Here is a 22,470-nt window from a genome sequence, read left to right on the forward strand (position 1 = left end):
TGATCAAGCACAGATAGTTAGGAAGTACTTTACAGCCAAGGTCATAGATCCAGAGGAGTTAGCCCTGTTAGTCTGTAGCTGCAAAATAGTCAAGAGTCCAGTGGCACCTTTAAGACTAACCAACTTTACTGTCACATAAGCTTTCGAGAACCACAGCTCTCTTCGTCTAACAATGCATCAGCCAAGGAAACGTGCTTTGGGCTAGTTTGAATCGTTTCTCAAGGGCGGGGGCTTTTCTGCAAACTCAGCATTTCCCCAGTTTATTTCCTGTCACACATGGCTTAAATAATCATGGTTTTCAAGCAAGGTTGCCACAGAGCATCGCAGCAGCGCCGCCACCCTTTTAATTTCTGTGCATGCCGATATCAACATAGGGAAATAATAGCTGGATTTTAAAAAAGATCAAAAATGAACACACACACTTAGGGATGAAGGGGGCACCACTGGCACACACACAAGGCTGCGGGGGGGGGGGGGAATACCATTCCTGGTGGGGGGGGGCTGCCGCTGGCTGTAGGGAAGGGTGCATGTGAGGCACCCCCCCCATACAATGTGCAGATGGTGCTTTCACTTCCATCCATTTATGACGCGTACGGGAAGCACGACGTCCCTTTCAACCCGTGCCACCCTCTGTTGCAGCTGAATGTGCCCCCCCCCACTCGGACCACCAGGAATTTTGCAATTGTTTTTTAAAAATGGGCACGAGAATATCTTTATATTGCCACACTGTTGTAATGCTCAGTTTAGCAGGTTCTCACAATTCCCAGCTTTCATTTTTTCTAGGGTTCTAGCCCTTTCCTCACATAGATACAAAGGAAAAGGCGTACCTACACAAGGGAAGAGGCTAGAGGCTTAGTTTTAAAAAAAGGAAAAGCTGGGAATTCAGAGAGCGTGCAAAAACTATCCTTATGATGATCGATCAATACATTTATATTCTAGTGCTAAAAAACCTTTTTGGGCATGTTTATCCATCTACATGTAAGAGCCCCGTGGCGCAGAGGGGTAAGCGGCAGTACTGCAGCCCAAACTCTGCTTAGGACCTGAGTTCGATCCTGGCAGAAGGCGGGTTCAGGTAGCCGGCTCAAGGTTGACTCAGCCTTCCATCCTTCCGAGGTTGGTGAAATGAGTACCCAGTTTCCTGGGGGTAAAGTGTAGATGACTGGGGAAGGCCATGGCAAACCACCTCGTAACAAAAAATCTGCCAAGACCTATCCGTCCATATATGGATATAACAGGGTTGAATTGTTTTTTTAAAAGACTGAAAACGAAACTGCTCCCTTTCATGGGGGCAGGGAGAGCAGAGGGCGTGGCCCTGCGATGGGCTCTGCTTGGGTTTGCTTCACAGGCCGCTCAGGAACTCCTGCAGGTACCAAACATCACCGCTTGGTTACTGCTGGTACAAGGCGGGACATGCTCGGCACGCCCGTTCTCTAGACTCTTGGTTTCCAGTTACAGGGTTCAGTTCAAGGTTCTGGTTATCGAATGTCAGGAATTCTCCTAAATAGGACAAGGTAATATTCAAAGCTCCATTGTATGAAACGAAGTCTAAAACTCAAAGTGCACAAATCTGCCCAGTGGATAAGAGAGCTCTCACCCAGCTCCAAGCATTCTCCTGAGAAGTATTTCTGCAGACTTCTAGCTGATACTCCAGTGAGCAATGCACGTCCAGCAAAGTACAATGGATGAAGTCACATAATGCCTCTCGTAGCCTCCTTCTGCTATAACAACAATAACAACAACAATAAACATCTCCCGGAAAGTAATGTTGACAGGTTATATTTACCACAAAAAATTGGTGGAAGTGGACTGTTGCAAGTACATCAGGTAGCAGCAGAAGAAAAGAGAGGCCTGAATGATTACATCAGTAGAAGTACAGAAAAATTACTTCAGACTGTGAAAACAGAGAACTTAATAAAAACAACCGAAACAAAGGCTGAATACAAGAAGAAACAGTTTGAGGATAGATTAAATGGCGGGAAGAACAAACCCTTACCGGGGTAACATCTAAAAAATACTGAAGGAAAAAGTGACAACAGCCTAACTGGGGCATGGTTGAAGATGGGCACAATGAAGAAAGAAACTGAAGGTCTGACCTTCGCAGCACAAGAACAAGCGTTGCAAACAAATGTTTTGAAAGCCAAAATTCAGAAAATCAGTGAAAATCCAAAATGTCGACTTTGCCAGGAGAAAGATGAAACTGTGTCCCACCTTATCTCTGAATGCAGAAAAATTGCACAGACGGATTACAAAGCTAGACGTGACCGGGTCGCAAAGCCGATTCACTGGTCAGTAAGTAAAAAGTATAATCTGCAAGTACCAAAGAATTCACGGGAACATCAGGTGGAAAAGGTGCTAGAAAATGAACAAGTCAAGATCTTGTGGGATTTTAGAATTCAAACTGATTGACACCTTGAACACAATACACCAGACATCATAGTTGTGGAAAATCGAAAAGTTTGAATAATTGACATTGCAATTCTGGGGGATGCCAAAATCAAAGGAAAAGAACAAGAAAAATTATTAAATATAGAGATCTGGCAATAGAAACCACCCGACTATGGAAGAAGAATGCAACAGTAGTCCCCATTGTCATCAGGGCACTGGGAACTATTTTGAAAAACTTTGCAACTTATATGGAAAACCTGCAGCTTTCTGACATAACACCGACAGAACTGCAAAAGACGGCGTTACTTGGAACAGCGTACATATTACACCAATACCTGGCTGACACTTAGGTCTCTGGTGGAAACTTGTATCAGCTTAGCAAGGCCAATCAGTGATAGCATGCGATCTTTATTTATTATTGATTGTGCTGCGTGTAATTTGAATAACAACAACAACATTCGATTTATATACCGCCCTTCAGGATAACTTAACACCCACTCAGAGCAGTTTACAAAGTATGTTATTTTTATCCTTACAACAATCACCTTGTGAGGAGGGTGGGGCAGAGAGAGCTCTGAGAGAGCTGTGACTGACCCAAGGTCACTTAGCTGGCTTCAAGCAGAGGAGTGGGGGATCAAACCCTGCTCTCCAGATTAGAGTCCTGCCGCTCTTAACCATCACACCAAACTGGCTCTCTATGTTTATTCTCTCTCTTCCATGGGAGTTTGCTGGGTGACCTTGGGCCAATCACAAAATCTTTTTTTTTTTGAAAATTTTTTTATTGGGTTAGGATCAAATGTTTACACATTACAGTCAATATTCCCATTTCCCAATTTCTAACCCCCTCCCTTTCCTCCCCCTTTTTGTTGACTTCCAACAGTTTTCCAACCCTTTGTCCCTTTTCCCTTACTCTTTATATATTCCTCTATCTAACAAATATATATTCTCCCTTTATTCTAAGCAATACTTCTTTAACTATTTTTAATACTCTGTACCCTGACTATGAGTCCCATTTTCCATAATGGATAAACAATTTATCCCATTTTTCATTATTTCACTTTCAAATATTTCTATATATCATAAACTATGTAAACCATACATTCATATAAATCAACCAGTTTAACTTATACTCTATATGTTATTCATTCTATCTTCTTCTTTCTATTTTAGTTATATTTGTTTACATTAGTATTTCTATTCCCCTTCAGTCATAAGTCTATATATGATATCAATCAATTTGACTCATATACAACTTCAAATAAACATATTCAGTTTGGTACACTGTACGGAATCAAAAAGAAAATATTATTAGTTAATCAATCCTTATAGTTAACCCTTATGATTAGGCCAATCACAAAATCTTAGCTGAACCTACCTTGCAGGGTTATTGTGAGGATAAAATGGAGGTGAGAAGAACGATGTGAGTTATTTTGGATCTCCACAATGTCAGGTCCAGTGTATATCTAAACTGTACTGACTCCATTTTCTAATGCTTCTAGTGTTTGAGTATTCTCTTCCCAGGTGCACCAGTTCCCAGGCAGCATTCCCACCGGAGGAGACTGTTTTGTCTAACACCGTTCCACCAAGCACTGGCCTTGAAGGAGAGCAGCTTCCCAGGACTGAGAGATGTTGTTTTGAGAACTGTGGGGGGAGGCTGATCCAGATGGGTATTGTTACTCTGTATCTTATGCTTGCTCTTCATTGGTAACAATGATCATGTACCATCCTGATTCTCCTATTCAGGACAGTGGACTATAATGGACCTTTTCTGCAGTAAAGTTTCCTTTTCCAAACAATGGACTTGTGTTTGCTTCTGAAGGGAACCCTGTAGTGAGTGCCTTATTTAGCCACAGTCTGACATTTTGTTACCAATCATGTCTGAGTCGGGCCCAGCGGAATCCAAGGTTGTCCCGGACAGGGATCCTTTGTTTGATCCGTATGCGTCTCCCGACAATCAACCTGTGCAAGCCCAAGACTCCCAGGAGCTGGGAGCAGCCGGGAACGGAACCGGAGCCTCCACGTCCACCCCGCCTCTCATCGACCTCAGTACTCGGGCCGAGACCGAAGCCAACCTCGGGGCAAGGCCGAAAGCGACTGCTCTCCCTTTGATTTCGGTACCCACCCCGTCGGAGTGGGGAGCCAGACCCCGAGAAACCAGAGAGCGTCGGGCAGGTGGACTCCATCCACTATTTTCGATGGAAGGGCGCCGAAGCCTAGGAACCGTCCCGGAGCTAGACAGCAGCCAACCATGGCGATATTGGAACAGGACGTCCGAACAGGCGGAGGGGGACACGTCTCGCCGCGGCGCCCTGAGTTGGGATTACTCCGAACTTGTTTCGTGGAAAGAGCCAACGGAGGTCCCTGAACAAAGTTGGGAGCAGATACAAGGTCGCACCTATGCGGTGGATACCAGCATCTCGGCCGTGACGGGTATGGCCAAGGGAATCCTAGCTGCGAGATCGAGAGTCGTCCAAGGGGACCCTCCTCCTTGGGGCCCCTTGTCCCCGGTGAGTGCAACGAATGAAGCTTCCATAAGCGAGCAACTGGGGGCAAGTCGAATGCAACAGTTAGAAGCTAAACTGATGGATATGGAAGAAAGTTTGGCTCATGCCATCCATTTAATTTCGGCAATGGGAGCAGGGGAAAGACTGTCCCCTGAAGAGATGGCGGTACAGATAGCTACCCTTCAAAGTGTTATCTCCTATCCGATGGAGAATGTCCAGCAGCGGCCGTCACCTACCGGTGAAGGAGACACCCATCCGGGCGAAACGGGAGAGCAACCCAAGGAACTTCCAGCACAGCAGGAAATTCCACCGAGCAAGGGAGACCCGGTTGAGCCACCCGGAGAGACCCCCACCGAACTCCCTAACCAGGCAGGGGATGCGCCGCCAGACGGGACTCCCGTTGAGAGGCCTACGGAAGGGGAAGAAAAGCCCAGTGATACACCGGTGAGACCCCCTCTTACTTCTTCTATAACGGTCCGGCCGGACCAAGCGGGAGCACACGCGGCTCCATCTGAGGAGGGAACCCCTCGTCAACCGCGAGACATTGTCCCCGCCGGGCAACCTACGGGGGACGGTCTAACAGCGCCAAGAGCCCAGCCGCTGCTTCCCAGATTAACAACACCCGGAGGGGCAAGCCCGAGCGGCCTTCCACCGGTTCAACCCTCGCCGCTGCGGCCTCTCTCACCTCGACCGCAGCTCATACTGTCGCAGCAGCCCCAGGACCAGCCCGTTTTACCACCCCCGAACCAACCGGGACGGCCTGCACCACTACGACACCTTCAACCCCCTCCACAGCGGCCAATTTCCACTCTCCCACACCAACCTCCTCCACCTCGACAGCTGCCACTAACGCCTCCCGTGTTACCGGCCAGACCGAGACTGCCGCCTCCTGCTCGCCTGCCACTACAGCCTCCGGCCCAACCAAGACCAACCCCGACACCGCAACCACGGCAACCTCCGCCCGCACAACCAGCCCAACCCCAGCCGGCACCGCCGGTTCAACCGCCACCCGTACAGCAGGCACCGTTGCCCCGACCGAGACTCCAGTTACCTCCTCCCGCGCCTCAGGCGCAACTAAGACTGCCGATGGACTTTTACCCAGCGCCTGCTCCAAGACAAGAACTCCCGATGGGCTGGGTGAAGCTAGAAGCCACCTTCGATGGGGATCCATCCAAATTGGGATTTTTCCTAGTCCAAGTGGTACAGTTTTTCAACCGGTGGGGGCACCTCTTCGGCAGTGAGGCCAGTCAAATCGAACATCTTGGATCTCGTTTACAGGGCAAAGCAGCAGACTGGTATGTAGGACTATACAATGTCGGGGCCCCAGAACTCGATACTCTTCAGGGGTTAGTGGATGCTATCCGAGCGCAGTATGAAGACCCCTTAGAAGAAACCCGGGCCCGGACAGAATTGCAAGCCATCAAACAAGGCAGCATGTCAGCAAGAGACTATGTCACAAAATTCCGGCAATTAGCAGCCAAGTGCCCTAGGTGTGAGGAGTCCACCAAGATTATCCTGTTCAAACAAGGCCTTAACCCGAGACTTTTGGACAGAGCCCTCATGCAAGACAATCCCCCCACGTTGTTAGGGTGGATCCAACTTGTTTGCGAAGTAGAAAATCGCATGTTGGAAGTCCGTTTGGTTGAACAACAACAACAAACGGGACAAAGAAGACCATTGACCTTACAAAGGGGAGCACGGGGAGCTAGCTACGCCACCCGTGGAGCGAGAGATGCTAGATGGCAACAAGGGCTGTGTTTGCAATGCGGACAGGCTGGTCACTTTGCAGCACAATGCCCTTACCGGCCTGTGCAAAGACCTCCGCTCCAATTACAGCGTCCAACCCTTGCTCCGTTTCCTACGCTCCAACGCCCGACTCCAGCACCCCGAGCAAATAGATGCCGCGGCGCTGCCCAAAGGCCAGCCTCGGAGAGAGGGCTGGAAGCGGAAGAAATCATGGAATACGATCCCGCTTCCCCAACCGCAGAGGCTAATCCAGAAAGTCCCCAGTCGGGAAACGAAATGGATCTGTCGTGAAAGGACCCAAACGACAGATCCGCTCTAAGCCCGTCCCTGCACGGAACCGGCCGCCTGGGTCCATCTTATTCATGCCAGTGACTCTAATCAACCCAGAGAGGAAGATGCATATTCGGGTGCAAGCTCTTATTGACTCGGGCTGCTCAAGAGACATCATTGCCCCTGCTCTAGTCAATGGACTAGTCCTACCAACTCGGGATCTACAAAACCCAGTAATCTTTGAGCAAATGGATGGTACCAACATGAATCCTGTAACAACTGAAACCATCCCAGTGATCACAGGCATGGGACAACATTGGGAGAAGAGGTCCTTTGTCATCAGCTCGACTGCCAAATACCCGTTAATTTTAGGCAGCAAATGGCTATGTGATCACAATCCCTACATAGACTGGGCACAAGGATGTATTACTTTCAGTCATACCAACTGCAAAAATCACCGTTGGAATCAAAACTGGGGCGAAGATCCGACTCATAAAGAAAAGGCCCTTCTCACCCAAGAAGAAGTCAACCAAATACCCGAACCGTACTGGCCTTTTCTAAATGCTTTCTCTGAAGAGGAGGCAGATACTCTACCCCCGCACCGACGAACGGACTGTGCGGTAGAAATTCTACCCGGAGCCTCACTGCCCAAAGGACGACTTTATCCCATGAGTCTCCATGAACGCGAAGAGCTCCGGAAATTCATCGACACCAACCTCCAACGAGGGTTCATCCGCCCAGCCGCTAGCCCCCACGCCGCTCCAGTCCTCTTCGTGAAAAAGAAGGATGGGGGGCTTCGACTGTGCACAGATTTCCGAGGCTTGAATGCAGTGTCCACCAACAACGCCTATCCTATACCGCTCATCCGAGACCTTCTCAACGTCGTGGCCCAAGGTAAGATCTTTACGAAATTAGATCTAAAAGATGCTTACTTCCACGTTCGTATCAAGGCAGGGGATGAGTGGAAAACCGCTTTCAATACGCCCCTCGGACAATATGAATACTTAGTTATGCCTTTTGGTTTGACGGGAGCCCCGTCCGTATTCATGTCCATGATAAACGAAGTTCTACACGAATTTCTGTACAAAGGGGTGGTAGTGTACCTTGATGATGTGTTAATTTACTCAGACACCGAGGAAGAACATATTCAAACGGTACGAAAAGTTTTAGCCACCCTGATGAAGAATAAGCTGCCCATCAAACTGTCCAAATGTGAATTCCATAAAACCGAACTCACTTACCTCGGGTATTGTATCTCCCAAGAAGGCCTGAAAATGGATCCAGCCAAAATACAGGCGATCCAGGACTGGCAGAAACCCACCACCCGTAAAGAACTGCAATCCTTCCTGGGTTTTGCCAACTTCTATAGAGACTTCATAGCAAATTTCGCCCAAATCACGCTCCCTTTAACAGACTTGCTGAAAACCAAAGATAAAGGGGACCAAGCTAAAAAACCCTCTGCCAAACTGCAATGGACCCCCGATTGCCAAACGGCCTTCGATTGTCTAAAAAAGCAATTTGTAACGGAACCCATCCTCTCCCACCCCAACGAACAATCCCCTTTCATAGTGCAAGTTGACGCCAGCGATACGGCGATAGGGGGGGTTTTACTGCAGAAGGGGGAGGATGGCAGGCTGCGGCCGTGTGCTTTCTTGTCTAGAAAATTTTCGGAGGCGGAAAGGAATTGGAATGTGTGGGAGAAGGAGGCCTTTGCCGTAAAAGCGGCCCTTACTAACTGGAGACATTGGCTGGAGGGGGCGCGATACCCTTTCGAGGTCTGGACGGATCATAAAAATCTGGAGGCCCTCCGAAGCCCACGCAGACTGAATGCCAAGCAATTGCGATGGGCGGAATTCTTTTCCAAATTCAACTTCACTCTAAATTATCTCCCAGGCAAAACTAACTTTTTGGCAGACGCCCTATCGCGCATGCCCCAACATAAGAGCAAACGGGAGGAGACTGTCGACACTGTCTTCTCGCCTACGCAACTTGGGGGCGTGGTGACTACTCGCAGCCGTGCCAAGCAGCCCCTCCCGGCCAACCAAGAGTGGAAATCGAAACTTAAAACTGAGGTGGAGAAGGAGGGGGATAAGGCTCCGCGAAGCAAACTAACCCAAGCCCCACAAGGGGATTGGCTAGCCGGGAGCAAATTTTATGTCCCAGACAGCCTTAGACTGGAAGTTTTGCAGCGCTGTCATGACGCTCCCACTGCTGGACATTATGGGTATCTGAAAACTTTGCACCTAATCCAAAGACAATTCTGGTGGCCGGGCATGCGCAAAGACATTTCCCAATACGTTAGTTCCTGTCCTATTTGCCTCAGCGCCAAAACCAGAAAAGGGAAGCCTCCGGGTCTCCTGCAACCATTGGAAACGCCAAACAGACCCTGGGAAATAATATCTATGGACTTTATCACTGATCTACCTATCTCAAAAGGACATAATTGCATTTTAGTGGTGGTAGATCTGTTCTCCAAACAAGCTCATTTTATCCCCTGTACTGCTATACCCTCCGCTCGAAAACTAGCAGATTTGTTTCTAAAACACATCGTAAAATTACATTCTTTTCCGTCCAAGGTGATTTCGGATCGCGGCGGACAGTTCGTTGCCAACTTCTGGCGGGAGCTTTTGAAAATGTTGAATATTGAACAAGGCATCAGTTCAAGCCACCACCCACAAACCGACGGGCAATCCGAAAAAACAAACCAAATTTTAGAACAGTTTCTGCGTTGCTACATTAATTTTCAACAAGATAATTGGGTGGACCTTCTCCCTCTGGCCGAGTTCTCTTATAACAACAGTGTACACGCTTCAACGGGGGAGGCCCCCTTCAAAATTGTCTACGGGACTCACTTCAATCCCTTCCCGTTGGATGCCCCCCCTCTCCATTCCTCTAAATTGCCAGATGTATCTTCGTGGTGGGGGGAGGCGGCGCAGCAATGGGATCTTATTAAGAAGCACCTTGACAAAGCCAAACTGGATTACAAAAAATACGCAGACCGCCATCGTGCGGCCGAATGGGAATTACAACCCGGAGATCATGTGTATATTTCCACAAAAAATCTAAGACTTGCTCAGACCAGCCGCAAACTCGCTCTGAAATTCCTAGGACCTTTTCCTGTGCGCAAGATAATAAATAAAGTGACTGTTGCTGTAACTCTGCCCAAGAACCTGCGCCATGTGCATGATACGTTCCATGTCAGTCTTCTAAAAAGAGCTCCCACCGACAACAAATGGCACGTCAGAGCTCCACCCATTCCAACGTTAATTGACGACCAAACACACTATGAGGTACAACAAATCTTGGACTCTAAACTCAAAAGAAATCAGCTTTTTTACCTCATTAGGTGGAAGGACTTTGATTCTGGTTACGATGAATGGGTGAACTCTGCACATGTTCATGCTCCTAGATTAACCAAAGCTTTTCATACTCGCTATCCATATAAGCCAGGGGGGGATTTGTTTTAAGGGGGGCAGAATGTCAGGTCCAGTGTATATCTAAACTGTACTGACTCCATTTTCTAATGCTTCTAGTGTTTGAGTATTCTCTTCCCAGGTGCACCAGTTCCCAGGCAGCATTCCCACCGGAGGAGACTGTTTTGTCTAACACCGTTCCACCAAGCACTGGCCTTGAAGGAGAGCAGCTTCCCAGGACTGAGAGATGTTGTTTTGAGAACTGTGGGGGGAGGCTGATCCAGATGGGTATTGTTACTCTGTATCTTATGCTTGCTCTTCATTGGTAACAATGATCATGTACCATCCTGATTCTCCTATTCAGGACAGTGGACTATAATGGACCTTTTCTGCAGTAAAGTTTCCTTTTCCAAACAATGGACTTGTGTTTGCTTCTGAAGGGAACCCTGTAGTGAGTGCCTTATTTAGCCACAGTCTGACACACTGGGGAGAAAAGGGGGTATAAAGGAAGTAGGTGAATAAATACAGCAAAATCATCGGCGCAGTACCTAGCCACCCAGGACATGCAACATACAAAGTATGTGAAGCTTCTCATTGCTAAGTTTCATTCCCACCGTGATTCTGAGCAAAGTTTCCGAGGCTCTTGCAGTCTTAGAGGAGCGATCACTAGCCCATAACGAGGCCGTAAAACCGTTCTCTCTTCCGCAGGAACGCAGGAAAGAGTTCGTTCAGAACGGCGTTTCTTAACGAGCTTACTGTTAAACTCGCGTTTCAACCGCGTGGGTCGATGGGCATCCTCATCGTAATTCCCTGTCAAAACGCCGTGGCAGCAGGATCCAAAGGCCCTGCAGACAGACGGCTGCCCTTTCCCTTGCAGGCAGCACAAGCTGGAGGAAGCCTTGCTGTTCTCGGGCCACTTCCCCGATGCCCTCCAGACCCTCATGGACTGGCTGTACCGGGCCGAGCCGCAGCTGGCTGAGGAGACACCCGTGGCGGGTGACCGAGACGTGGTCAGCGCCCTCCTGGATAAGCACAAGGTGCACAGGGAGCCCCCACCCCCCCCCAACCGCAGTGTGAGAAGGCTGCAGACCTTGAGGCTGGGGGGGGGCTCCTCCAGCAGTTCAGGCAATGGCTTGGGGCGGCTGCGTGGGGTCGTGCTTGGCTCCCACCCCCCACCCCCAGCAATGTTACCGGGAGGGAAGAGGGCTTGGCTTCACCTGCCTGCCCGCCTGCTCCCCCAGGTGTTCCAGAAGGAGCTGGGGCAGCGGGCCAGCTGCATCCGGACCCTTAGGCGTTCCGTGCGCGACCTGATGCGGGGCAGCCGTGCGGGCGAGTCCCAGTGGCTGCAGAACCAGATTGAGGAGCTGGGCCATCGCTGGGAGCTGGTCTGCAAGCTCTCGGTCTCCAAGCAGGCACGCCTGGAGGCTGCGCTGCAGCAGGTGAGCCGGGCAGGTTGCCTCTGGTGGGCCCAGAGAGAGAAGGGGGTGCTGGGGGCTGCCTGGTAGCACTCGGCCCCAGGCTGCTCTTGCCTCAGGCTTGCTGCTCCCCTGTGAGCCTCCTTGGCCTTGCTTCCCTTTCAAGTTTTTCCCCCTTGCTGCAGTTTTTGGGCCTGCAGGAGCCGTGATCTCAAGGGGAGCTGTGCAGTGGCCCCCTGGCCCCCTGACGACTGTTGCCCCTTTCCTGCTGCAGCTTTGGACCCCGCAGGGAGGGGGGAGGGGGCCTCCACCGTTGCTTGCCAGCCACCTTGACCCCGGGCACCGCTTGCTCGGGGGGAAGAGGGCAGGGCCGGTGGCTGAGGTGCCGACCCCTTGTTCCCTTATCCCAGGCCGAGGAGTTCCACCGGTTGGTGCATTCTTTCTTGGGCCACCTGTCCGAGGCAGAGAAAACGATCAAGTGTGGAGCCTTGCCAGAGGAGGCGGGGGCTGTGCAGGAGTGCCGGGGCCAGCTGGAGGTAAGCCGGGCAGTGCCCAGGCAGGCCCTTCCCTTCCGCGAGGCCTTTGGCAGTGGGGGGGGGGGTCTGGCTTGAGACCCCCCCCTCTCGCCCACAGCACAGGGCGCCCGCCCATGGAGAGAGTGGGGGGGGGGGGCGTGGAGCCTTGCCTTGCTCCGCCGGGGTGCTGAGTGGCCCTCTCCCACCCGCTGGCAGGAGGCGAGGCAGAGCTTGCAGTGCCAGCAGCTAGAACTCGACTGCATCACGTCGCTGGGGGAGGAGATCCTGAGCACCTGCCACCCAGACTCGGTCGTCACGGTCAAATCCTGGCTCACTGTCACGCAGAGCCGCTTCCAGGAGGCGAGTTCGGCCTGGTGGGGGCAAGGAGATCCCGGGGGGAGAAGGTGGCGCGGGGGAGGGGCGTGGCGACCCAAAGGGCAGCATTCGCACGCTGCGTCCCGTGAGCCAGAGGGGTTCGCAGCCTCCCGGCTTTTGCCCTCCCTGCGTGGGACTTCCAGGGGAGGTACGGCTTCTCTCGTGAGCACGGCAGGGAAAGGCGTGGGGGAGGGGGATTGCACCGGACAGGGGGGTGGGAACCGGCCCCCAAGCGGCGTCAAGCCGTGTGGTGGCGGCGGGGGGGGGGAGGCTCAAGGGTCTCCTGCCCTCACAGGTGCAGCGCTGGGCCCAGCAGCAGGACGAAAGGCTCCAGGCCCGGGCTGCCTCGCTGGCTGCAGAGCAGGAGGAAGTGGCCCAGCTGATGGACTGGATCGCGGCTGCCGAGGAGTCCTTGGGCCTGCGGGACCAGGAGCCCTTTCCAGAGGATGCGGAGCAGCTGGAGGAGCTCAGCTCCCAGCATGCGGTAATGTGGCCAGAGAGCAGAGATGCAGGATGCACACACACACCCCCGCACACACGCACACACACACCCCCGCCAGCTCCCTCCCCACCCCCTGGCAGCAGAGGATCCCATCGGAGCTTCGCATGCTGAACGTACGAAAGCAGCCCTTGGGAGAGCCAAAGCCTTAGATGCGCCCTCTGTCTCTCCCCTCTTCTACTTTGATCCTCACAACAACCAGCCTGCAAGGTAGGCAAGCTTGGGAGAGAAAGACTGGCCGCGCTCTCCCAGCAAGTGTCCTGGCGGAGCGGAGATCCCAGTCTGGGCCTCCAGCGCCTGGCCCGGTACCCTCCGCAGTCCAGGTCAGCTCTCTGACCCCCAGCCGTCCAGGTCAGGAACATCTGCTCCAACTTCCGGGGGGTGGGGGTGGGGGTGGGGAGAAGGCCTTTCCCAGCCCCTGGGCATGTGCGGCACACCCCTCTCCCCATTCTGAGAGTGAGCAGGACATGGGCTGTGAGCCCTCCTCTCCCTGGGAGGTTCCTAGTTTCAGCCCTAGTGGGGGGGGGGCAAAGGGGCGGGGGCCCAGGTGACCGAGGGGGCGGTCCCCTCACTCGCTGCCTCCTCTCCTCCCAGGTGTTCATGGAGCAGTTGAGCTGCAAGCAGCCAGATGTGGAGAAAGTCACCAAGAGCAGCAAATGCGAACTGCCCGGCGACCCCCTGGGCCTGGCCACGGCCCCCCACAAGCCCCCCTCCCGTGAGTAGCCTCCTGCCAGATGCACTGACGGACGGACGGAGACTCCTCTGAAGCCCCGCTGAGCCAGTGGCTGGATGATGCCCGCCTGGCTTCCTTGGAGGGCCGCACGATTCCTCTCCTGACTGGATCCGCCCACGGGGCTGTGCCCTTGTGAAGGCTCCGAGGGTCCCGCGGAGATGGAGAATCCCCTCCAGAGCGTGTGCCTGAGGCAACTGGCCTCAACTGCATTTAGCGGGAGAAATTCTGTTCTTGCTCCTCCCGGCTTCGCCTGATCCTATGAAGCTGGCGGGGAAGGGATTTGGCCAGAGCAGCCCGTAAGAGCCAGCCCGCCGGGCCCTGTGACCTTGTCCTGTGTCCCCCCTGGACAGGAAGGGCTCCCAGTAGGACCCGTCCCCACCCCCAGCCCTTCCACTGCTGTCTGCTTCATCCAGACGGGCATCTCGGCTCTGTTGCCAGAACCTGCTGGGGGGTGAATTCAGAAACGGGGGCCCCTGGCCCAGTCATATGCAGCTGGCACCCGATGTGAGCCCAGTGACCCTGCCTGCCGATTGCATGGGGGGCTGCCCATCCCCAACGGACCTTCCTGGGAGGGCCTGAAGCGCGGCTCTAGGGACAGAAGACATTCTCTGAGCCTCGGAAGCGGTGCCTGAGCCTGCGTGTGCTGGCTGCGGTGCTCCATGCCTGCGCTCAGCCAGAGGAAGGCCTGGCCCATTGCCTGCGGCCAGGGGGCCTGTGTCGGGAGGGGAGGGGAGGGAACCTGGGGCCTTCCATCCCACGTGCGAAGGAGAGTCCTTCTCAGCCACCAGACTGTTGCTCTCTTTCTGAGAAGCCCCCGACCGGACCAGAGAGGAGGGGCTGCTCAGGGCCCCCCCATGAGAACTGCTTTGCTTCCCTCCCCCCACGTATTGGGGAGGGCTGCCTGAGGCACGGACTGAGACTGTGGCTGAGATGGGAACTGGGCTCTCTCTCCACCCCGTTGTGTCTCTTCCCACAGGGAGACGCCCAGCCAGCAAACTCTCCCAGAGGGCTTCCAGCCTGCCACTGGGGGACCCACAGCCACAGAGCCCCCTCCTGGCCCAGCTGGGGCACCGCTGGCAGCAACTCTGGCTGCTGGCCCTGGACAGGCAGTATCGGCTGCAGAAGGCCCAGCAGCACCTGCGCGAGGCAAGGCCAAACTGGGCAAGAGCTGGGGGGCTGGAGCACCGCCCTGCTTGCCACCCACCAGCCCAGGCTGCCTGGGCGGGGAGGGGAGGGTGACGCAGCATCCTTCCAAAGGCCTCTCTCTCTCTCCCTCTCTCTCCCTCTCTGGCGCAGGTGGAGGAGTTCTCCCACTTTGACTTTGCTGTCTGGCGAAAGCGTTACCTGCAGTGGATCAGCCGCATGAAGTCTCGGGCCCTGGATGTGTTCCGGGGCATTGACAGAGACCAGGACGGGCGCATCACCCAACAGGAGTTCGTGGAGGGCGTCCTCTCCTCCAGTGAGTGCAGCACCCCGGTCAGGGAGGGCTTGAACCAGTTCTGCCTGCGCGGGCTGGCTGCCAGGCCACGAGCCTGCCCAATGCTGCTGATACTGAGGGGTCCCCTCCCCCAGGGCAGGGATGGAGTGGGCACCCCAGGCTCCTGCTCCCTGGTTCGTGTGCCCTGGCTGGGCTACCAGCTGGGCTTTGGGATGGCCCTTGAACCCGTCCCCGCCCTTTACTTCTCCAGAATTCCCCACCAATGTGCTGGAGATGAGTGCCGTGGCCAGCATCTTCGACCTGAATGGGGACGGCTACATTGACTACTATGAGTTTGTTAGCGCCCTGCACCCCAGCCGGGACATTCTGCGCAGGAATGCTGATGCGGACCGGATCCAAGACGAGGTACGGCGGAGGGAGCTGAGCTCAGCTGATGGCGGGGTCTGCTCCACTGCGAGGAGAACAAGTGAGGCAGCAGCAACTGGGCCAGCCCCATTCCCCCCTTTTCTTTCTTTGCAAGAGAATTGCAAAGAAAAACCCTAAACTTCCCTTCAAGGACCGCAAGTATTAAGACTTCCCCCCAACAAAGAACTCGGCTCCTCAGCTAGCAGGCCCAGAAGAGAAAGAGGGAGAAACTCACCCAGGATGCTGTTTCCGTTCCTGGCTGCTGTCGGGGGGGGGGGGGCTTTGACCTGGGCAGCAGAGGTGCCTTCACTCCCTCCTTGTACAACTAGTCTTATTTTATGTCCCAGCAGAGCCTCCCTTGGAGCGCAGTGGGCCTTTGCGCTGCTTTTTGGACTCTGAAATGCTCTAGCGACAGTCATCTGGTTAAGATCAGGCGAGGGAGGGTCGTGGCCAGGCATGTATTCTAGGCAAGGCCAGATGTCGCCCAGAGAGGCAGGACCCTCTTCAGGCTGAGCTTTGGGGGAATGGAACCAAGCAGTATCAAACTGGGACCCACAACCTCGCCACCACCACCCATTGCCCAGGCCTCAAGACACGCCCCCTGCTCCTGCCCTTCTTCCCTAAGAAACCCCCTTTAAACCCGTCACTTGACAGGGCCCTCCTGCTCCGGGAGGGTCCCCTGTCCTGGCCACTGTGGCTTTCACCCAGCCTCCACAGGCAACCCCTTTGCTTCTGCGGCCGGCAGAGAGGATGCAGTGGCGGCCAGGGTTGTAAATGCCGTCTCAGCAGAGGCCGCAGGCTGCCTGCTCCTGCCGGGTGGTCTCCACTCCGGCCTCTTCCTGACAGTCTGAACGCAAGTAGCCTTCTCAGTGCAATTCTTACATATAACATAACAGAGAAACAATGTTTTTAAAAAGAGCTTTAAGCATGAGGCACAGCACCCAGGGAGGCGGAAGGCAGGCATCGACCCCTGAGCTCTTCTGGCCTCCCTCAGAGCTGGTCTCCGTTTGTCTTCCAGGTGAATAGGCAGGTGGCCCAATGCAACTGTGCCAAGCGCTTCCAGGTGGAGCAGATTAGTGCCAACAGATACAGAGTGAGTGCCAGCCCAGCCCTGCCAGCCTCTGTCTGTCCTGCCCCCTCCTACGCTCTGGCCTTGGTGCTGAGGACTGCCTGCTGTCCTTCCCTGGGGCAGTGCTGGGAGTCGAGGCTCCAGAGTTCATGCCCTTCTCTCAGTGCCAGAGATCTGAGCGGATGCCAAGCCCCTGGGAATCTGGGAGCTGCTCTGGGGCAGGGGAAATTGGGCGGGAGTGCTGGTGGTGGCAGCCGCACCAGCGAGGGCAACCAGTCCATTCCGGAGGAAATCCGCCTGTGCCCCTAAGCCCAGGGAGGAGGGGTGCGGGATACTCACGGCAAGCGAGGGAAGCCAGAGGGCAAGCGCCTTCCCCTCTGCTGACTCCCCTCTTCCCTGTCTCTGCTGCAGTTTGGGGAGTCTCAGCAGCTGCGCATGGTCCGCATCCTGCGGAGCACTCTGATGGTGAGAGTTGGTGGAGGCTGGATTGCTCTGGACGAGTTCCTGGTGAAGAACGACCCCTGCAGAGGTCAGTGGGACGCTGCGCCCCAAAGGATGTGCTGATGGGAGGGCTCAAGTGGTCTGCTTGGAGGGCGCCTCCTAAAGGGAGAGGGGGCAACAGCCCCCCTGGGAGGCATCTGAGCCCCCCCCCCCCCCGCGCCCCCTGCAAGAGGGCTTACGCGAGGCTGAGCTTGGCCTCCTGCTCCTCTGTCTGTTTGTGTGTGTATGTGGGGGGGGGGTGTCCTCAGCAGAAGGTGCTGGGGAGTTCCTACAAGTCACCAAGAGCCCCGCCTGGCCCTCTGGCTGTGGGGCTCGCTCTTTGGGGAAGCCAGCTACTTCTGCCCCCAGCCTGGGGCGCCCCTCCAGCTCACAGCTCATACTCCTGGCTTTGTGCAGTGAAGGGCAGGACCAACGTGAAGATCAACGAGAAGTACCTGGCCCCCGACTCAGTGGCTGGCCAAGGGACTGCCAGCCTGTCTGCCGCCAGCTCCAAGGGGCTGTTGCCTGGCCTCTCCGCCTCCAGCCTTGGCCTCTACAGCAGCGCCTCTGCCCCCAGCAGCCCCCTCCCCAGGAAGGTGAGCCACCTGCAGAGGGAGGGAGGGAGGGAGGGAGGGAGGGCCACCCTGCCACCTGCGCCTTAGTTGGTGGGTCCCCTTGTGTCCGGCTGCCCTCCAGGGATCCAGCACTGTGCTCCTCCTCCTTCCTTTGCCACCCCCTGCGAGGCAGGCCAGGCAGAGAATGCACAGCTGGCCAGCCGCATTGGAGCTCCCCCTACTGGGGTCGCTGCCAGGGGCCTCCCGCCTCTTCTCCCTTTGCTTCCAGACTTGCGTCTTGAGGAGGACACGCTCCGGGGACCGGTGCCTCCCTTCCCGCACTCCTCTGGCAACCGACAGCACAGGGCCGACATTTGCCACAGCAGCCGAGGGTGGTGCAGAGCTTCGGGCACATGCAGCTTCTCCTGGTGAGCGTGTGGGCAGCCGCCCTCACTGCGGTTCCGAGGGGAAGAGGGCTGGGAGTTGCTCCCGGGGGCCCCTCCTTTCCCTGTCCGGCCACCCAGGCAGCTACTCTCTGCTTCTTTGCAGACCCCCCCAGTGGGCCCCCGCCTTGAAGACGCCACCTGCACCTCTGCATGAGAGATGCCCACCAGAGCTGCACCAGCTGGAGGGGCTCCCACCTGATGGCCTCTGTGGGTGATGGTTCCGCCCACCCCAGCGCAGTTGAGAGCAACCTCTTCCCGCCGAGCTGCGCCACGGACAGCACTGCCCAGATTCCAGTCCCGGCAGCCGCCACCCCTCCCCACCATGTCACTCACTGCTGGCTCAGAGCCAGTCGCCAGGCTGGCTTGGCTCCCACCTTCGGCATCCCCCGTCAGGCCCCCCCCCCATCATGCCGATGCAGCAGTAGGCTCTTCCCAGCGCTGGCCCCTTGCCCTTCCCCCAGAGCCTGCCCGCTCTCGCAAGGACAATAAAGTGTGATGGTTTCCGGACATGCTGCATTCTGCTGTGCGTTTCTCTCTTGCCCGGGGCTGGGAGATCAATCAGCAGCCCAGCTGTGCCCCAGGAGTGCTGCGGAGGCTGGCCCTGCACACCACGCTCGGCTCTCCCCCCCCCAGGGTCTGGGGGGCTTCCCGTGTCACCAGGGGCCTGGAATTGCGGCAGGCAGCAGGAGGTGCCTGGCCAGGCCACGGGCACACCTCATTTGCTGCTTGCGGGCTGGCCAGGTGCTGGACTTGGGGGCTTCCAGGGCGTGCGGGTGAGGCGATCTACGTGGGCTCTTCCATGCGGCAAAGGCACAGGGCTCCCATGAAGCCGCTTGGCCAGGCGGGCTCAGCCCCGACAGCGCTCTGCATTGGAAGCTGAACGCCACGCTGGAGGTGCCACGGCCCACCCTTAGGCTAGCCGGCGTAGCCCCAGGTTTTTGAGGGTAGGGTTGCCAGATGGGGTTTGGAGTAATGCCATAACCTAGGGAGAAGCGGGGCGGGGGGGGGCTGACTTTTTTTGTTTAACAGTCACGCACAGACGGCATGTGCGCACCCCCAGCCAGTACGATGACATCCCTAATGGAAGTGACATCACGCTGATCTCCCTTCTGGGCTGGCGGGCCTCTCCCACCAGTGCTGCGCAGGTGGCCGGGCACCCGGGCTGGGTAGCTGCTTCTCTAGGCTGGTGGCGGCACAGCACTGCCTCTGGAGGCTGGGCTACAGGCCGATGAAGCGGGGGGAGGGCGTCTGGTATTTGGGGAACGTTTTTCCCAGGCAGTCCCCCAAATGCCGGACTGTCCAAGTGAATACCAGACACCTGGCAACCCTCTCTGTGGGCCTCTGGGCTGCCGGGCCCTGCTCTCTTTCCTCGGGCTGCTGCAGGCCCAAGGCTCACCCGGGTCTCCCTGGGGTGGTCTTGCCTCCTCCTGCTGAGGGCAGGCGCTCTCCGGGGCCTCCACTCAAGGACAGGGAGCAGCTCAGCAATCTTTGTGGTGCGATCTGTGATGCCTTCACTTAGCCTAGGACTGCTTATTCGTTTATTTCCTTCATTTATACCCGGCCTTTCTCCCCAGTGGGGAACCCAAGCAGCTGACGTCATTCTCCTCCATCTATCCGCACACGTTCCCTGTGAGGTAGGCTAGGCTGAGAGGGTGTGACTGGCACAAGGTCACCCAGCCAGCTTCCCTGGCAGAGTGGGGAACCGTACTCAGGTCCTTAAATCAGCAAATGCCATCAAGTAAGGATCAGGGCGTTCACCCTGCAAACAAGAACATTTAGCTTTCCTTTTTAATTTGAAATGTAACAACCATTTTATTAAAATGACAATGAAACAAGCCAGCAAGCAATTAAACCAGCGTAAATACTCGATGGACGCAGTTACAGGTAAATGCAACCCTGTTATCTAGGTCCAATTGCACCTTAAAGGCAAAAGGTCTTTAAGGTGCTATTGGACCCGGGTCCTGCTGTTTGACTGCGGACCGATACGGCTCCCCCCTGAAACCACCGGGATAGCAGAGAGGAACAATGGCCAGGCCCTTGGCCGCTCTCTTCTTGACTCTCTCAGGCTGGAGGCAGCATAAAAGTCCTTCCCTTTACATGCACTAAACGGTGCACTAGAGTATCCCCTTCTTCCTTTCCAAAGGTGAACTTCTCTCCTTTCCCTTCTCCCCTCTGCAGAGGCCACCCACCGGGAGTGTGGCTCCCTCTTGGCCCTCGCCAGAGGGCACGGCACGAGAGGAACCCCACTGAGGTTCAGCCTGCAGAGTGGGATGTGCCCCGTGGGCCAGCATCGGGGTTCCAACAGTGGCTCACCGCTGGCCCCGAAGCCAATCAGTGGGGCCCGACTCCTCCGCTTGGAGCCAGCTGGGTGACCTTGGGCTAGTCACAGCTCTCTCAGAGCTCTCTCAGCCCCACCCACCTCACAGGGTGTTTTGTTGTGGGGATAATAATAACATACTTTGTAAACCGCTCTGAGTGGGCATTAAGTTGTCCTGAAGGGCGGTATATAAAGCGAATGTTATTATTGTTATTAAAACGGGAGGCTGCCCTCGCCCGCCGTTCAGGCCTGCTGCCCAAACAGGCTGTTTCTCGAGCTGCGGCAGAGAGTGCGGCTGGTGGGCCCCTCCCTCTAGTTAGCTGCCATGAACGGCACCTAAGCAGCCAGACATCACCACGCCTGGCCCCAGAGCTTTCCCAGGGGGCTGTGCGGAAGCAGCCCTTCGGGGCGGCCAGCCCTGATCCTTAAGTCCACTCCCTGTTCTGCTGCCTGCAAGTTCTAGTCTTGAGGAGGGGGGAGGAGGAAAAGCTACTCTCTCCGGTTCCTCCACCCCATGCCTCATGAATGTTAGCAACTCTGCCCCCTTCCCCTCATCGCGAGTGTCAGACTAGACATGGCGCACCCACAGATCTGCAGGATTTCAGTCCAGTGGCGTGACGTTCTGAAGAAGGGAGCTCTGACTCTCGAAAGCTCACACTCGGAAACTCTGGTTTGCCTCTGAGATGCCACGGGCCTCGAATCTTGCTGTTCTACTGCAGACCAACTCAGATACCCACCTAACTACCCACAGATCTGTGTTAGACCCATGACAGCCAGGCAGGGGCCCCTTCTCACAGCCACAAAAGAGGGGCGGAGACAGTTTAAATCTTTGACCTGCATTTGGCACTGTATTTCCTTAAAGGGCTGCAACCAGCCAAGGGGCCAGGTTCTGACCTGCAGTGCTCAGCCCTTCTGCTGCCAAGCGGGGGCTCTTCCTGCTTACTTGGCCGCCCCATCTGCTGCAGGGAAGACCAGGCCTTTCCCCACGGAAGCCAGAGGTGCTCATTAGTTTCATTGAAGGAACGTCACCCTTCCTTCTCCCTCGTGCCCAGCACCAAGGGGCCTCTCCCTCTTCTCTCGGGCATCTGGCCCTGCTGCAGCAGCCTCCGCCCGGGCACCCTGAACCTGCTGCCAGTGCAGCACCAGATTCAGGCGTGTCCATCCGTGGTCAGCCACAGACTGCCTCCCCGCCCAGCTCTGCCACTCCTCAAGTAGCGCCGTCGCCTGTCTCCCTTGGCAGACAGAAGAACAGCCGCCTCTTTCCTCCCTGAAAGATAATGTCTTTTCCTTATCAATCAGCCAATCTAAATCTCACAATGAAGCCAATATTTCACGTCGCATAACGCCCCTCGGCACCTCCTTCCTTCCCCCCCTCTGCTCATCTATCTCTGCAGATGCATCACTGCTGGGCATGCACGCGCACACATGCGCAGGGAGAGCGTGACAGACCAATGGTTCTCTGATTCAGTATATGGCAGCTCTGAGCATTCGAGCAGCATGCATCTCTGCATGTATCCGGCACTGTTTTTCCTGCATGCCTGTGAAGCCACCCAGGCATATGCGCAGCGAGGCAGATTGCGCCCCACCCACGGAGTCAGCACACAAGACAAGCAACACTTTGTTGCGGGGGGGGGGGGGGTGAGCGGGGGGGGGGTGCTGATCTGGAGTGCACATTTGTTCTCTAGGGCTGTTTCAACTTCCCAGTCTCTCGGGTTCAAGGCACTTTATAAGCTAAAACACTTAACGATGCCAACAGTGTTCCTAATGGAACCTAAGAACACGGCGGCTTGCAAACGTTGCCTACTCCCCCTGCAAAACAGGAAAATCAGCCAGAAGGCCATCGGAGCAACACAAATAATCCAAGCAGACAAGGGCAAAGGGGGCAGGGAGGACACTGGGTGGCCTG

At 55.4% G+C, this 22,470-nt stretch overlaps 1 protein-coding gene across 1 annotated transcript in view; it reads left to right on the forward strand.

The window, feature by feature from the left end:
* Window positions 1-18,103, forward strand: part of LOC129334030 (microtubule-actin cross-linking factor 1, isoforms 6/7-like) — a 38,936-nt gene extending 20,833 nt beyond the window's left edge. Inside the window, exons 21-33 of the mRNA XM_054985954.1 lie at window positions 11,196-11,355; window positions 11,560-11,757; window positions 12,144-12,269; window positions 12,465-12,608; window positions 12,919-13,107; window positions 14,222-14,272; window positions 14,900-15,001; window positions 15,152-15,314; window positions 15,544-15,698; window positions 16,717-16,791; window positions 17,179-17,296; window positions 17,665-17,843; window positions 18,059-18,103. Of these exons, the coding sequence (XP_054841929.1) occupies window positions 11,196-11,355; window positions 11,560-11,757; window positions 12,144-12,269; window positions 12,465-12,608; window positions 12,919-13,107; window positions 14,222-14,272; window positions 14,900-15,001; window positions 15,152-15,314; window positions 15,544-15,698; window positions 16,717-16,791; window positions 17,179-17,296; window positions 17,665-17,843; window positions 18,059-18,103 (1,705 nt within the window). The remainder of the gene's footprint in view (window positions 1-11,195; window positions 11,356-11,559; window positions 11,758-12,143; window positions 12,270-12,464; window positions 12,609-12,918; window positions 13,108-14,221; window positions 14,273-14,899; window positions 15,002-15,151; window positions 15,315-15,543; window positions 15,699-16,716; window positions 16,792-17,178; window positions 17,297-17,664; window positions 17,844-18,058) is intronic.
* Window positions 18,104-22,470: the final 4,367 nt, after the last annotated feature.

Source organism: Eublepharis macularius, chromosome 7, assembly GCF_028583425.1.
Source record: "Eublepharis macularius isolate TG4126 chromosome 7, MPM_Emac_v1.0, whole genome shotgun sequence".
Taxonomy (NCBI): Eukaryota; Metazoa; Chordata; class Lepidosauria; order Squamata; family Eublepharidae; genus Eublepharis; species Eublepharis macularius.